Source organism: Eleutherodactylus coqui, chromosome 2 (genome assembly GCF_035609145.1).
Source record: "Eleutherodactylus coqui strain aEleCoq1 chromosome 2, aEleCoq1.hap1, whole genome shotgun sequence".
Taxonomy (NCBI): Eukaryota; Metazoa; Chordata; class Amphibia; order Anura; family Eleutherodactylidae; genus Eleutherodactylus; species Eleutherodactylus coqui.
In genome coordinates this window covers 142,369,477-142,386,942 of record NC_089838.1, presented here as the reverse complement: position 1 = coordinate 142,386,942, position 17,466 = coordinate 142,369,477, and the positions used below count along the sequence as shown (strand labels likewise).

General features: G+C 41.5%; 1 protein-coding gene across 11 annotated transcripts in view; it reads right to left on the bottom strand.

Annotated features, from left to right (window-relative positions):
- Window positions 1-17,466, bottom strand: part of NAV3 (neuron navigator 3) — a 286,112-nt gene that overhangs the window by 131,801 nt on the left and 136,845 nt on the right. For all 11 annotated transcript variants that reach the window (XM_066591685.1, XM_066591684.1, XM_066591688.1 and 8 more), the window contains 2 exons: window positions 12,832-12,971; window positions 4,991-5,948 (listed from right to left, as the gene is read on the bottom strand). In XM_066591685.1, coding sequence (XP_066447782.1) covers window positions 4,991-5,948; window positions 12,832-12,971 — 1,098 coding nt within the window. The remainder of the gene's footprint in view (window positions 1-4,990; window positions 5,949-12,831; window positions 12,972-17,466) is intronic.

Sequence of the window (17,466 nt, the reverse complement as noted above, 5' to 3'; positions counted from 1 at the left end):
TCAAGGAAATCACTGACTGCCATACCCCATTGCACCAGGGAAAGACATTGTCACAAGAGACTTACACACCAGCTGGTAGAAAATTTGTTGAGCCCTTGCTGTATGTGGGAATGGGGCCATTGCCTCCTCTGCAACCCCGCTAGCTACACCCCCGATTCTTACTTCTCCTATTTTATATTCTTCACCCAAGTTTATATCTCACGAAAATTCTACATGGATAATGACATAATATACAACGCTAGCGTTTGCCATTTTGTAAAGGTTGATGTAAAGGCAAATATTTTAGCAATAAATGTGAACCTTGACCAATGTCATTAAAGTTTAGAATATTGCTTTATACATGGCAGCACCACACTGTACTATACTAACCTTTAATCTACATCACATATGGAACCTAATATTATCTTGACAAGCATCTTGCAGTCTGTGTACAAATCTCTTAGTTTGCAATTATGCTAATGATATAAAGATGAAAACCCCAAAGAAAAGAAGTACAGCACTATCTAAATGATATATATATGCAAAAGCCCTCACTGACTGACTGACTCGCCACTAATTCTCTAACTTCCCAGTGTCGTACAAACTTCTTTAGGTTGTAAATAGGTAAAGTAATGGGGTTGCAACTTGATTTATTTCTAACTACAAAAGTAAGTGACCATCCCACCCGCCATGTAATGTACCTAATCTACTTTAACTTATCAGTGTCGTACGAACATGAAATTTGGCATGACCATTCTTTAGGTCCAAAATAGGAAAAGTAAAGGGGTTACAACTTGATTATTCAATTCTAAATGTAAAAGTAATGATCCCGTATGTAATGTAACAAATAACACTCTTCTGTAAATTTGCCATGACCATTTATTAGGTCCTAAATAGGAAAAGTAAAGGGGGTCGCAACTTCAATATTCAATTCTAAGTGTGAAAAACTGTACGAAAATCCACGATACATGAGATAGTTCTTTTCTCAGAAACCATAAAGCCTAGGGAAATGATTTGTATATTGAGGAGAATTTTCCTCATCTCTATGTGTATATACTGAGGAGAATCTACCTCACCTATATGTGTATATACTGAGGAGAATCTACCTCACCTTTATGTGTATATACTGAGGAGAAGCTACCTCACCTCTATGTGTATACTAGTAATTATTAGTAAATCATTATAGCAGTGTTTCTAGTGGTGCAATGTGCCACACAGCTGTGCTACATGCATGTCACACACACATCACTGCTACATACATTGTTCATCCCATACAACAGGGAACAGAAGCAGTATAGCAGTGGAGATGAAGGACCTATGATGATGTCATAGTCATACTATGCCCCTGATCACATGACAGTGATGCAATCAAAGGTCCTGAATCCTTGTGAAGATTATGGGAGGACTACAAACCCCCTATGGCCTCACTTGCTATGGAATACTAGCGAACACCTAGCTCGAAAGCAGCCGTGTGCGTACAAGACCTGTGATAATGTCACCGTCATTCGATAATGGGCAGAACATGTAACTCCTCACTGGGGATGAAGAACCTTTAATGATGTCACCGTCATGTGATTAGGGGAGGAGCATGTAGGTCACTTACAAACCCACTCACTTATGCATGGACGGACAGGTCATCGATAGTAGTTTGATACTGAGGAGAATCTAAGTGACCTCTGTGCGCACATACTGAGAGGAATCTGACTGACCTCTATGTGTATATACTGAGGAGAATATAACTGACCTCTGTGCATATACTGAAAGGCTGAAAAGTAAATAAGCAAGGGGCCAGGAACTGCAGGGATGAAGCATGCATTTTTAGGCGAAGAAGGGGTGTAACCTCCAGTCTGGGGGTAAATTTGAATAAAAGGGGGTGCTACCTTTAAGGATAAAAAGTGAGTAGAGTGGGAGGGGTGGCACATTCTGCAGAGGAACATCAATACATGCAGTCTGAGGAGAATCTAACGCTCCTCTATGTGTATACATATTGTATTCCTCTTAAGTAACCACGACTTCAGAAAATTTTCCGTGCAAACAACCGGCAAACACCTATACCAAATTAACTCAGGCAAAGCCGGGTATATCAGCTAGTATATATATATATATATTATATATTTTTTTTTCATTATAATATTAAAAACATAGAATAGCGACACAAACAGGAGAATCTCAGAAAAACTGAGCAATAGACATTGTATGCTAGTATGCCTTAGATAGTAGAGGATATGTATAGTAACATGGGCTTGTCAGAAACCAATCCATTACGAATTATTAAGCATTCATTGCTAAACATATATAGTAAACCCATAGATCAAACATAACAGACAGTTGCATACCAGTTACAGGAGCTGTCTGTATTATGTTTGATCTATGGACTTTCTATATATGTTTTTCAATTAATGCTTTATACTCAGTATTGGACTGGTTTCTGACAAGCCCATGTTCAGAGGCATTATTTGAAGCTTCCGGGCCCCAATGCAAAACCTGTAATAGGGCCCCCAAATACAATGCTTTATTCATAGTACTGGGCTCTCTATGTGGAGAGTAGGGGTCTTATGGGCCCCTAAGGCTCCTAGGCCCGGGTGCAACCGCATTCTCTGCATCCCCTATAGTTAAGTCAGTGCCCATGTTACTATACATATCTTCTACTATCTAAGGCATACTAGCATACCATATCTACTGCTCATTTTGTCAGACAGCCTCCTACCTGTGTGACTATTATATTTTTTTAAATATGATAATGTATATATATGATTTAGACAGTGCTGTACTCATTTCCTTTGGGACTTCCATGTTGAATCATTGGAGTAACTATTTATTTGGGTTACTACGGCAGGACAGTAGATATGAACAATGTGCCTAGTCCATTTAATTGGTAGTCCTGCATTATACTCTATGATGGTGGTAGTTATATAGTCTTTGTAGTTATTGTGCTGAACACTTATTTTTGTAATAGCTCAAATTCTACTAATCCTTTATATTCTTTAGATGCCGAATATTATATGAAATTAACATACCATACCAACGTCTTAGTTGTGGAAAACTTACTTCAAAACAGGCCATCAATCAGCAGCATTTTAAAGCCTCCTATTAGATCTTTAAAGCGCACCCATCACACTAAAGATGCAGCCCTAGGTGCGTGTATCCGGGTACAGAGCAGGAGAAGATGAGCAGGTTGGTAAGTAGTTTTATGGGAAAAGTACAACCTCACCAAAGAGACTTCCTGGTCGAGAGCTAAACAGGAGCATAAGATACTGGTAGAACACTTGTTCAGCCGACAGCTATCTCACCTAACACCCCCATACACATGCTCCACCAAAGAGGGGAGACAGCCACTGCCAGAGAGACTTATTCCTCTCTAGAACACAATAACGAAGAAGTTGAAATCCAGCTGTCCAATCTTCATCTCTCCTGATATATGCCTTTAGGGGAACTTCAGGAGGCCACCATTCAAATTAGATGATCAGCCAGATCTGCCAAACTCACCATGTTCTGCGAAGAGAAATCTAATGTGTATGGACAGCTTAGAGATGCTCTTTGCTCTCTTCCACATAGTTCTCTCCATTTTATGGTCCAAATACAGAATGGAGTCGAAAGCTCTCAGTATTACTAGGAATATGTGCAGAGGGCAGGAAGCCTGTGAGGCAAAGCTTCAGCCAATAGCTGAAAAGCACGGAGTGATGTCAGAATATGGCATCATTTAGGCAACTTCTTATACTGTCCAGTAACATGAAGGTAGTTTGCTTTTTCATATGGTATTAAAAGAGCTATAGTGGACTGAGCATATTGAAAACTTGCATTTGCGGAATCACAATGGAAATTAGGAACACTGGTGCATGTGCCAACTTCGTGGGGATACAGCGGTGGAATGGAGCACCCAATGAGTATGAAACACAACTCCCTCACCTTTGAGCCCCATAATGTAGTTTATGGGGCTCAAAAGGTATTGAGAGATTCCTTTTAAGGTACATTTCCAAACTCAGAGCTCTTTACTTGTTAGTAGCTTCATTAAATAAAATAAAAAATGGAAAAACTGTGTTTGTAACAATATTTGCCATTTATAATTTAAGCATCTTAAATAGATACAAGAAGCTTTGTTATTTTTATTGTTAAGCACATCTCTGGACTGTTGTCTATATGATGCCAGCTGAATAATGGCCAATTGAATTTAGAAATAAAGGAAAGTGCACGAGAAGTCTCATGATGAATTATACACAAACATGAACTTTTAGTATATTTCTGAGACACATGAATCAATTCAATATTAGTTATTTAATAACACATCTTCATTGTTTGATGCAGCATTCACGGCATATGAGAAAACATTAAAGGGCCACTCCAGTGATATTTTTTTCATTACTTATGTAACTAGTCAACCAGTATATAAGTCAGCCAGTATTGCCTTGGTTAATTGCTTTTTTCTATCTGAAACTTCCTGGAGTCCTGGAGTCAGTCAACATAATTCATAACTCTATCGCACAAGCTTTTCAAGGGGGGGGGGGGGGGAACACAGAAACTCCTACTGCTAATGGTTAGAAGCTCCTGTCACACATCTATAATGAAGGAGGTTACAGCTCATCCTCCTGACTGAATAATAATGGCCTCTATCTTATTTAGGTGAATATAGAATACACAACATAGTGGCAATGTGCTCCCAGCAGGCAGAGATGGTACTGACTGTAGAATCTGGCTGGGCATGTGATGCTGTGCTGATGCATTAATGGAGTGTTAGCAGAGCATATAAATAGTGAACAGGGAGAAAGCTCAGCATCAATATAGTGCTGAGAAGCATCAGACAGGAGGCTATACTGAATGGACGTATCTATAATATAGTATGACAGGCAATCTAATGAGGCATGGAAAAATGTGTTTTCACCAGAGTGGCCCTTTAACCATGACAAGTATAACCTTAAGTAGATCATGTATCCCATTGTCTTGGGAATACATGATTAGCAGACAAATTACTTTCTATAATTGTAATAACTCATTATAAGAGTAGGATTTCTGTTACCTGTAAATGAATGGTGCCACAGTTGCAGTATTAGGGTGTGAGTACTGTTGCTGAGGAAGCTGCACAGCCCCATTTCCTGTGAACTGGACACCAGCACCAGATGAGCCTGTGTTCAGGTGGGTATTGGAAGAACCAGAGACCTTCCCTTCAATGGGTGTAGCTACTTTATCACTGGTTGTAGATTTCTGTGTTGACAAGGTCTGACTGCCTTTGGTAGTCCTACTTTTTTCAGGCTCTTTTGTGGCAGCCGGACCTGGAGGGGTGGTTTGTTTTGTTGCTGGCGTTTTTGACCCAGGTTTAGGGATTCCACTTGACTGAGGAATCAAGCTCTCCTTTTTGACTGAAGCAGATTTGTTTCCTTTGGGGATCAAGCTTGCAATCTTGGAGCTCTTTTTGGACCCTTCCGATGTTTGTTCCTTTTCTTCCTTAACAGTTTTCTCTACATTTGATTTATTTTTATCTTTACTCTTCTCTTCTTTATCCTTAGGCTGAGGTAACCCCTTTTTATTGCTGAGATTTTTGCTTCCAGCCTTTGGAGGAGCCAATTTGGGTGACACTTTAAGGCTGTTCAAGGCAGAACTGACTTCATTCTCTCCACATTCTGATAAGCAGTCATCCTCAATAATGACCTCATTGGATGGTGATCTCAAGCCAACTCTAGTATTGACTAGCTTAAATTTTTCAAGCATTGATTTTTGCCCAGACGAAGTCGTTTTGATTCCTTCTGACAATGGTGGCTTTAGTCTATCAGGAGAGGGGGTGGGAGAGGTTGCAGGGCTAGGTTGCTTTACAGACAGCATGGTAGTGGTGGCACTGTGTTTAACATTCATGGATTTACTGCGCCAAGGCTTACTGGCATTTGGAGAGGGTATAGCAGAAACCACTTGCTGACCAGAGCTAGTGGGATATTGCACATTTCCATTCATGCCTGCAGACTGTTGAGGGCCTTTTGGTGATTCTGTGGAAGACAAGCATAGTATGAGAAGGTCAATGAACCACTTGTTGAAGGTTGTCCGCTTACATATTTATATTTAAAATTCAATGTGGTGCATCCTCATAACTTTTATAGTTATGCCCGATTCTTTACCTTAAAGATTGATTTATTCTTTTGTATATCTCAGCAAGTCTTGTACATACTATTTATCTTCAGGAATTTTTTGTAAACTTTGAAAAACTATGTCAATGTGCCCTATTGGTCCTTTTGAACATCTTATATAGTTGGAATTTGACTGTATTTTCAGATGCCTGTGACACTTTGAGATTAGGTTTCACATTTACATTTTAGCAACAGGGCTAAATCCGAATATCTAAGGATTTCACTCTTTTCTAGGTGACTGACTCTATGCAGATAACATTTGTATTTTAGCAGACCCTTTTTGTATTACTTGCATTTAATATGTATCACCGTTAATGTAGTTATTACAGTAAAGCAAATGCAGACTTTGTTAAATAAAATGTGTCTAGACTAGAGATGAGCGAGCATACTCGTCCGAGCTTGATGCTCGTTCGAGTATTAGGGTGCTCGAGATGCTCGCTACTCGAGACGAGCACCACGCGGTACTCGTCTCGATTAAACGAGCACTGACGATTGAATTCAATGAAGCCGGCAATACAGCCGGCTCCATTGAAAGCAATGGGCTGCCGGCGATCGCGGGATGAATTGTCGGGAAGGGCTTAAATATATAAGCCCTTCCCTGCAATTCATCCAGAAATGTGTAAAAATAAAAAAAATATATACTCACCTTGTCCCGGCAGAACGATGTTAGCCCATTGAATTCAATGGAGCCGGCAATACAGCCGGCTCCATTGAAAGCAATGGGCTGCCAGCGATCGCGGGATGAATTGTCGGGAAGGGCTTAAATATATAAGCCCTTCCCTGCAATTCATCCAGAAATGTGTAAAAATAAAAAATATATATATACTCACCTGGTCCCAGGAGACGGAGTTCAGCGCGGCCGGTGGCAGTCCTCCTGCACTGCTCTGAACAGCTGTGAGTAGTATTCAGCAGCCGGGGATTTAAAATCCCCGCCTGCTGAATGAGCTGCCTCTGATTGGTCACAGCCTGACCAATCAGAGGCAGATCTCACTCACACCCATTCATGAATTCATGAATGTGTGAGTGAATGCTGCCTCTGATTGGCTTAGCGCAGCTCTCAGCTGAATGACAGCAGTTCAGCACCACAGTGCTGGGGACAACAGGAGAAGACGCTGCTGTGCCCCGGCAGCTGAAGGGAGGTGAGTATCTATTTTTTTTGTTTTTTAAATCACTTTTAATTCATTTCCAGGGAATGGCTTATATGTAAAGCCCTTCCCTGAAAAAGAATTCAGGTGTGCCAGCGGACCATTGTCTTCAATGGAGTCGCCGGCAGCAGCAGCGGCTCCATTGAAGAGAATGCCTGCATTTTTATTCTTTTTTACACTAAAATCTCTCTTTTTCAGGTAAGGGCTTATATTTTTAAGCCCTCCCCGAAAATTCATCCCGTGCTTGCTGGCAGCCCAGTGCTTTCAATGGAGCCAGCTGTATTGCCGGCTACATTGAATTCAATGGGCTAACATCGTTCTTCTCTGCCACAGCTGTTACAGAGGAGAACGATCTTAATGCTGACATAATTTTTATTTTTTTATTTTTACACATTTTAGGATGATTTTCAGGTAAGGGCTTATATTTTTAAGCCCTTCCCGAAAAATCATCCCCCGCTCGCCGGCAGCCCATTGCTTTCAATGGAGCCGGCTGTAATGCCGGCTCCATTGAATTCAATGGGCTAACATCGTTCTTCTCTGCCACAGCTGTTATAGCTGTGGCAGAGGAGAACGATCATTATGCTGACAGTGGGGGGGGGGGGGGGGTTGTCACTCTTGCCACTATTGTGGCTTAATAGTGAGACCTCGGAGCCCGAAATGCAGCCCTGCATGTTGCTCCTCGCCTGTCCTATCCATTTCTGTGCTTTTTACATGACTTTGGTGATTTGCTAAGATTTTCACAAATGAAAACCTTAGCGGAGCACCAGCATATACAAAAATGCTCGAGTCGCCCATTGACTTCAATGGGGTTCGTTACGCGAAACGAACTCTCGAGCATCACTGAAAGTTCGACTCGAGTAACGAGCACCCGAGCATTTTGGTGCTCGCTCATCTCTAGTCTAGACAAGTTTTGCTCTTGTAGGCAGCTGTTTCAGGGAAATGAATACTAAATAATTGGTAAGGACTAGAGATGAGCGAGCGTACTCGGATAAGCACTACTCGCTCGAGTAATTGGCTTTATCCGAGTATCGCTGTGCTCGGGACTAAAGATTCGGGTGCCGCTGCGGCTGACAGGTGAGTCGCAGCGGGGAGCAGGGGAGAGCGGGCGGGAGAGAAGGAGAGAAAGATCTTACCTCCGTTCCTCCCCGCTCTCCCCTGCAGCTCCCCGCTCCGTGCCGGCACCCGAATCTTTAGCCCCGAGCACAGCGATACTAGGATAAAGCCAATTACTCGAGCGAGTAGTGCTTATCCGAGTACGCTCGCTCATCTCTAGTAAGGACCCTGTCACACCTGAACCAGGGCTTCGAAAGATTTCCGTTCTGCAGCTGAACAATGAAAATACTAGAACTGCGGGATCTGGCACATCTGGAGCTGAATGGTACCGAAAAGACCTCATTGTCTATAATGAAGTCCATCTAGCTTCCAGCATCCAAATGGCATTTTACCAGGTGAAATAGCGCTATTTCATCTGGGATTCTCTTTCAGATCTGTGCTTGAGGCTCCGAATGGAGCCTATGATGCATATGTGAATAGACCCTATCAAATTCACATCTGAGAAGCCTATAAGCATCGAAAAGTTAACGACTTAGGCAACTCCCCCAAACTTTTAATTCTCTCTGAGAACATCCAACTTTGTTTTTGGTACTGGTGGTCTCACGCTCAATAGCTCAATCTCACTGTCTGAATCATCTTGTACACAGGTGACACATTGATTTCTGCAATTGCATATGTCAGTAAATAAAAATCAGCGCACTAGATGGGGCTTTTTCTCATCAGCATTCAACATATTAGTTGAATGCTTTCAAGTTATTTATTTATTACCCCCACTAAGCTGGGTATTTATTTTACCGACCTCGGACGGATGGAAGGCTGAGTCAACCTGGAGTCAACATTGAGCCGGTTACTTGCGCCACAGGGGGCTAACATGCATAAAACCACAATATCTCTGGAGTATTTAGTAAATGAGTTCAATTGAAAATTGGTTAGGACTTCTGTGATCTAACATAGTAAATTAATATATGAGAATGACCTATTATGTTAACTTGCCAACAGGTCAGTTGTATAGCTTTGCAGCCATGGTCCCACTGACCCCATCAATGTCTTTCTCTTGTTTATATTCACTTCTGTTTCTCCATATGGGCTCTTCTTAGATTTGGCACTGTGAATTATAAAGTGGATGGCCCCCACTACTCACTGTCAATGGATGACGTCAGACTTAATTCGCAGTGAGCTGTAGGAATCACCCACTTGACACATTCAAAGTGCCAGGAGCCAAATCTGAGAATAGCCAGTAAAGGAGAACAGGAGGGGGTATAAACAGAAGAAATACGGTATGTCATCTGAGTCAGTGGGGCCATGGTTGCAAAGCAGCAAGCCCCAAAGCCATGATGACTTGACAAGTCTTCTTGCAGGACAACTGTTTTAATGATTTTAAACAATCATCATAAAATGTCAATATTTGCATGACAGCACATGGCTGAGTGCAGAATGATGAAGTACTGTATCCTTTTGTCTATGCCTGTCACATAGGACATCACATGCATCTAAGCATTGAAGGGAGAATGCAGCACTAAATTTCATTGCATGGAATACTGTATAATACATCCACAACATCAGCACCAGATGCCCATTCCTCCAGGACTGCCTCTACACTGTATATGAGCCTATGTATATAGCACATGGTATCTAGTGGCCTGTAATATTTACATCTCTCTTAAAGTACACCGGTTGTCCAAATAAATATAGCTTTTAGGCCTCTCTTACATGGGCAATACTGATATCGCAGCTGCAAAATCATGGTGATATGGCAGCTTAGTTCCCGCGATTTTGTATCATTTGCGATGCTTTTTCTTGAGAATAATCTCACATTGCATCGCTGCTGCTTGTCATAAAATTGTGCAATTTTTTTTTATCATGGAAGTCAATAGGAGTTTGTAATGTTAAAATTGCTTTGCACGAAAATTGTGCAAAGCGATAAACAAGGAAGCTACATAGGGAAACATGGAAGATAAAAAATAGCACATCGCAGATTGCATGCCGCGCTTTTTTTCTTTGGCAAGAAAGTATCAATAAAAACATCGCTAGTGTGAAGGAACCCATTGGAAAGCATGGGTTTCACAAACATGCGTTTTATAGCGCTGTCACATCGCGACAAAATTGTGCAATTTTGGAACCAGTGTGAAAGCGGCCTCAAAGTAAGTTTAATAGGATTCAATCCAAAATTAAAGCTCAGCTGTCTTATTAAGTGTGCCCATTACATATTCAGTGACTGATATTATTGGAGTCTCATTTTCTAAATGTTAGTTTTTCCTTACTCCCTTAAATCTAGTCCCAGAGGAACATATATGTACATGGCTAAATAAGTTTAGCGATACATTCCCTCTCAATATTGCAAGGATCCAAGAATCAGCTTGTTGATATGTTACACTGATGTTAAAGCGACCTTCCAATCCTGGATAAACCAAACTGGCTGCATCACTTCCCTGACAACTTGATGCACACTGTGCACCAGTATACATCATCAGTATACACCTGCTTGGACTGAGTAGCAATCCCACTTGAGCAGTCAGAGTAGCATGCAGTGTCCCAGACTACCGATGTATACTAATGCAGAGTTGGCCATCTTTGTTTGTTCAGGACCGGAAGATCGCTTTAATAAATATTAACCTTTTGCAATCCAATTTTGGATTCAGGTTTTCTAGGGGGCTTTCTCTTTCTGCCATTATACAATGGCACCATCTGCTGGCTAGAGCCAGTACTGCGGTATGGGACATGCTGGAGAGGCCCCCGACAACAGAGCGGCCAGTAATATACAGTAAGAATACCTTGCTGGACGTCTTCAGATGTGACAGTGGATTGGAAATGGTTAATAAATGTATATGTTACTTTAGTAATGGAGTCTAGTCTTTTAAATGGGAATTAGGATGTAAAAAAAACCCCATTGCCTAGCACCTGACTATTCAAATTGATACCTTTACTATGATGTCAAAACAGATTCATACCTAAAACAGTACAGAAAGCTCAAATATAACTTCCCTTTTAATATTATTTTCCAGTATATTTTATTTTCCTTGCTATTGCACTTTGAGAGTAATGTTATCTCTTCAGATTGTATTTAAAGAGAGTGCCTAGAGTGGCGTCAACCCTGTTGATCATCTACATCTCTCGTTAGAGGTTTTGCAGAGCACATAGGTAAAATATGTGAGAACCTCATTAGCGTGTATTCACATGGCAGATTTGTTGCAAAATGACTTGCACAAAACCATTAGCATACTGCAGAAATAACCCTATTTATAGGTTTGGTACAGAAATATCTGCAACAAATCTGCCATATGTGAATATACCCATATGATATAATACTATAAAGCAATACCATTTTATCTGAAGAAAATATAAACCATTAACTAACGCTGAACCAGTCTAAATAATCCACACAGCAGCAATCACCTGAGACACAGCATGTTCTGCACTCATTTCTGTACTAACCCGGAGTACTGCCTGTAATGTCAGCGTGGCGTCTGCCCGCTGCAGCTTCTCAATCAGATGGTATCTGTATGGATTGATGATGCTTTATAATCCATACTCCTTTAAAGGAAAGGAAGCAATTTCTGCAACACCATACTGCACAATTTATATAGGAGTCCGTAGGGACAGTCAAATATGCAGCTTTTTTTTAATCTTGTCACATGGGTACAATCAGTTAGTTACATGTGGGACCTGATGCAAATAATTCTGTACAATTAATTACATTGGTTATCAGCTTCCAAAAAAAGGTGGAAGAGAGACTGAACACTACAGCCAAACCCAAAAATACATTTCCTAGACACTGTCCCCATCTGGTGGCCAGTTACATGATTATTGCAATTGTCAAAGCCTGGGAATTTTCTAAACAGGCATATAGTGATGTTCAAGGAGAAAAGCAGAACCATAGATATAAAATATAGCAGGCTGTTGGCTGCCACTATGTAATGTGTCATCACTGGTGAGATGGTACCATGTTTCCCCGAAAATAAGACAGTGTCTTATATTAATTTTTGTTCAAAAAGGTTTAACTTTTTTTACATGTATAGCTGCCTGGACACTATTTAACTTGACTTTTTAAATTACCTGTTAGCAGGGCTTAATTTTGGAGTAGGGCTTATATTTCAAGCATCCTCAAAAAGCCTGAAAAATAATTTTGCATCCTCAAAAATTCTGGAGAATCATGCTATGTCTTATTTTCAGGGTATGTCTTATTTTCAGGGAAACAGGGTAGAAATGTACTATCTGTGATTAAAATCTGTAAAACTGCTGACAAAAAAAATTGTATTTCCTAATATATACTTTCTAAGTAAAAAAAAAAGACTATGTAGGCTCAGTGATCAAATACAGCTTTCAAGTTTAGTTGAAATCTACACATGGAAAAGAATACTGTGCTTCTGTTTAGAGAATGTAAATATTGTGTATCTTTGAAGTCCAGTGAATGTTATAACAGATATTAACAGTAGATATAATAAAGTATGCCACAAAGTAAATAAACAAACAAGATAGAAAGATCAACAATTAATCTCCCCGTTTCATCCTCATTCATTCAGTCCCCATCACTAGTTTTAGACACTCACCTTTTTCATTTCCGTTTGCATATTGAGGTGGTTTGTTTTTGTCAATGCTGTTAAAGCTCTGACTTCTTCGATTTAGATTAGCTGTTCCCTGAACCTTGGTACTGCTGCCTGCAGCTGGCACCCTGGAAGGTCCTGGAAGTCTGGGGTACACAGAAAAATGATGTTATTGCCCAAGTTAGACTGACTGCGCAGAGCACTGATGCCAAGTGTTTCATGGTACTGACAGTTGTGCTTTTCTTCACAGGGACAGAAAAGTTACTGTGCGCCGCAATGTGAAGACTGCATATATCAAGTGTAGTGAAGTTACTGAGGCTTAATGACCCTTTCTATTAAATTTGTGTTTCTTTGATATTTGTCTTAAAACAAAAAAGTTTCCTGTTTATTAATAACGAGGAATGAAGAAAACAAATTTAGTTACAATAAAACAGTTGGACTGATTTCATCATAAGATAGACACTAGAGATGAGCGAGCGTACTCGGTTCGGGTGTTTTTGCACTCGAGCACCGCTTTTTCCGAGTAACTGACTACTCGGACGAAAAGATTCGGGGGGCGGCGTGGTGGAGCGGGGGTAGCAGTGGGGAACAGGAGGAGCTCTCTATCTCCCCCTCCCCCACTCCCCTCTGCAACCCCCGGTGCCCCCGAATCTTTTCGTCCGAGTAGTCAGTTACTCGGAAAAAGCAGTGCTCGAGTGCAAAAACACCCGAACAGAGTACGCTCACTCATCTCTAATAGAAACCAATATCTTCTTGCACACTGGGATACACAGAAAACAGCGGCCTGATGATCACATGGTGGAAAGCCAACAGCGATTTGACTTGGAATCCACCTCCCATCCATTTGAATGGCACTCTGTGCCGTAGATTTTAGCACATTTTGAAAGCAACGAAGAAGTGATGTGCTATTTCTTGATGCATAATCCACAGCGAGATAGCCCAAAACAGATTAGCCCCATTGATTGGGGCTAATCGGCATTCAGATCTGCGACAATGCAAATGCAAATCCTCTGCAGAAATCCAAGGTTCAGCCTCCAATTTCTCTTATGGATTATGTGGCAGATTTTGTCATGTGAGTATAACGTACATTGACAATTATCACGTGACAGAACTTTCCTGACATCAGTTTCTCTTCAGATCAGTACAACAATCCAAACAATGTTAATCTGCGAATTACAATTCAAATTCATAATATAGAAAATGTGCAATTCGGTAAAGACACCATGGAACAGTTACAGCTGACTGAGACTATAATGTGTAGGGCTGAGAGATAATCCATTCAAAATTGGTGACACAGACAGCACTATAGTCAGCCATAAAGGCCTTTTAGCTAATGTCCTTGCAGCCAGATGATCAATATCTCCTATATGAACTTTCCTCATCAACTATGATGCATACTTGTTACACCACAGCAAGTTAGAACTGCATGTCTTGGCCTATATATCAAGCATCCATTGCACCTATACAAAGGGCTGTTTTACTACAGTCATGCTAAGCAAGCTCTACAGAAATAATGCTATCCAGTTTCTAGGGTATTGTCACGGCACGTCACCGCTCCTCACCTGCTCCTGGACTTGTGATAGAATGCTGCCATCTGTCACATGGTGTCCACCTCTCCTCTGTCTTACTCCAAGGCCTCTGCCCATAAACTCCTGCCCCCTTTCCCGCACTCCCTATTCTCATCCCCCACTAACATCAGCCATCGCCTACTATAGGCATCTTCCTCCCTATGGTGAAAGCCTAAGCAACTGGTCTCATGGCCACAATGAAAAAGCCCACGTTCTTTGTATTCCTAGTTTTGACCAGAATATGTTCTTGACCATTCTGACTTCTGTGCTCTTGGCTTTGTATTTTGAACTCTGCTACTGTCTTTGGCTGCCCTGACCTTCAGCGAGGAGCTTGCTTATGTACCTGTGCTACCAGGTCTGATTTCAGTTCGTTCCTTAATAACACCTCAGTTCAGACCTACAACTACCATGTCTCAGCCCAGTGCAGTGTCAACAGCCATATAACCGGAACTATGTGTGTAATGGCTTGGAGATCCTGCAGAAAAGCTGGTATCCCAATTGGAGGGGTCAAGCAGGAAAACGGGAGTTCCCCAGATGCTGCCACCTCAGATAGCCCACAGCCTACCTGGTGTATGGCAAAGCGGATCCACATCAGACTGCCTGACAGGAACTACCAGTTATTACAGTTAAGACGTAATGCAAGGTAGACTTGTTTAGGAGCCTAAATATAAAGTATCGTGTAAATATTTTGGATTAGAGAAGAGGGACTGCAGACCAGGTTTCCAAACCCAGGCAGACCTTCTCTTGTATTAAAAAACAGTTAAAGATTTATCATTGATATTTCTAAATACAATTAAGTCCAATGTTGAGTAAAATGTAAGATTTCTCAGGTGCTCTTTAAACATCAGGCATTACGATCCCAGGGTCAGACACGGTATTAAAACCCCGTGTAGGCTAATAGATTACAATATCTTCAAACTCACAAACTGCAGTTTTGAATACCAGTAAGTCAGCAATTTGTATTCAGCGCTAGCCTAAGACACATACGTGCTAGGAAATATATTGTAAATGGCTACAAAGTAGATTATGTAATTTGTACCATCAGTCAATTCTGAGCAAGTAAGCTATCTATGCCCCGAGTATAACAGTATCACACTTACAAAAGCGGAGCCAAACAAAAATGTAACCTCCAGCCACAAGGCTTCTGTTCACCACAATGGCCTTGACCTACGCCGACACTTTTTAACAGACCACAAATTAAAGAGGAGCCGTAAGATCAATGACTTCACTTGCCAAAGCACTGTGGGAAAGTCCTGCTGTAATGGAAAAACCAAAGTAAATATTTAACTAGGAACAAATTCTGAATGGAAAGTAGAAACGTATAATTGTATCTGCGATCATTGCTGCTCTATAGTCTCTGTGTCTGAAGGCTAATCAGATAATACATCTCCTCAGTCTGATATGTAATACATATAAAAGGTGAATATGGTCTTTAAAGCAACCAGTTTCCCATTCCAGAAAGTTCCATGTGGAATAGTTTGGGGTTGTTACGGGTTTATGCCTCTTCCTTTGCAGGCATAAACCCGTAACAACCTATTGGCTGGGTTTTCACGCCCAGTCGATATACAGCGTCTCTCTCTGCAGGGGGAGGAGGCTTGAAGAGTCGGGAGCAGTGCTCTAAGCTCCCACCCTATCTCCGCCCCTCTGCACTATTTGCAATGAGAGGAGGTGGTCCGTGGGCGGGGCTAAGTTCTGGGAATTAGCTCCGCCCCTGTCCCGCCTCTCCTCATTGAAAATAGTGCAGGGGGGTGGAGAGGGGGCGGGAGCTCAGAGCACTGCTTCCGGCTCTTCCAGCCTCCTCCCCCTGCAGAGAGAGACGCCATATATCGGCCGGGCATGAAAACCGAGCCGATATACAGTCGTCTGAATGCACCCCAAGACTGGCTTCCTACAAGTGTTTGCATGAACGCCACAGCTTTGCAGAACGAACATTGCTTTGTTACGCGCACATTGGTGTATTTTACTGTACTTTTTGCATCTGCAAGTAGTGTGCATTTATGCGCACCAAAAAAAGGCCAATGCTCACAGCCATCGAAATAGCTAATTAATCTAATGAGTTCAACATGTCTTCTTTCTCCTGTGTAATTACACAGTGCTTCACACATCTCCTAGCGTATTGCATATACATTTGCGCATCCCCATTGACTTCTATGGGGAATTTTGGTACGCAAATAGGTAAATGGAGCCTGCTGCGTCTTTTTTTGCATGACTGAAAGGTGCAGGCAAAATCTGACACGTGTGTATTCCCCTAAGGGCGTTTTCACACAGCCGAGAAAATCGCACGAGTTTTGTGCATTGCAAGACATACAAATCTCGCACAAATATAAACCCTATTCTTTTGAATGGGCTCATACACATGAGAGGCATGTCCTATCTTTGGGCTTTCCCTGGGAATGCCTAACTTCCCCCATTGTCTCAATGGGGCTGCCACAGCATTGCATGGTGCAAAGTAGTGCAATGCAAGATTTACCCATTGAAGTAATGGGAAACACTCCACAATACTCTGCTGCAGCTAAAAGCCATGGCGGAAGATCGCTACTTCCCTGAAGTAATGCGAGGCGGTTTTAACACAAACTCGGATTGAGTGCACTGAAACCCCTCTTGTCTACAGCAGTAAGCAGCTATGTAAGATCTCTGTGATTTCACATCACGTGAATGTGGCAACTATTCAATCATAGATTGTGTCCATGCTGGTGCAACAGCATGCCAAGGAGGCTGGCTGCTATGTGATCCATTTCTGATGTACAAAAGGATTAGCAGGTTCAAAGCACAGGGACAGTGCAGAATATACCCTACAGCAGTGCTAGCAAAACTTTTAGAGACCTACCCCGTTCCCCCGAAAATAAGACAGTGTCTTATATTAATTTTTGTCCCAAAGTTGTGCTAGGTCTTATTTTCAGGGGATGTCTTATTGTTCCATGAAGAATAATTTCCATTTATTGTTGAACAAAAAAAAAAGAACATTTCTTATATACTGTATAGTAGTTGTCATGACAAACCAGCATAACCAGACAAACTGTGAATCCTATCAAGAATTTCTTGTCACTAACATTATTTCCATGTACACACTGTC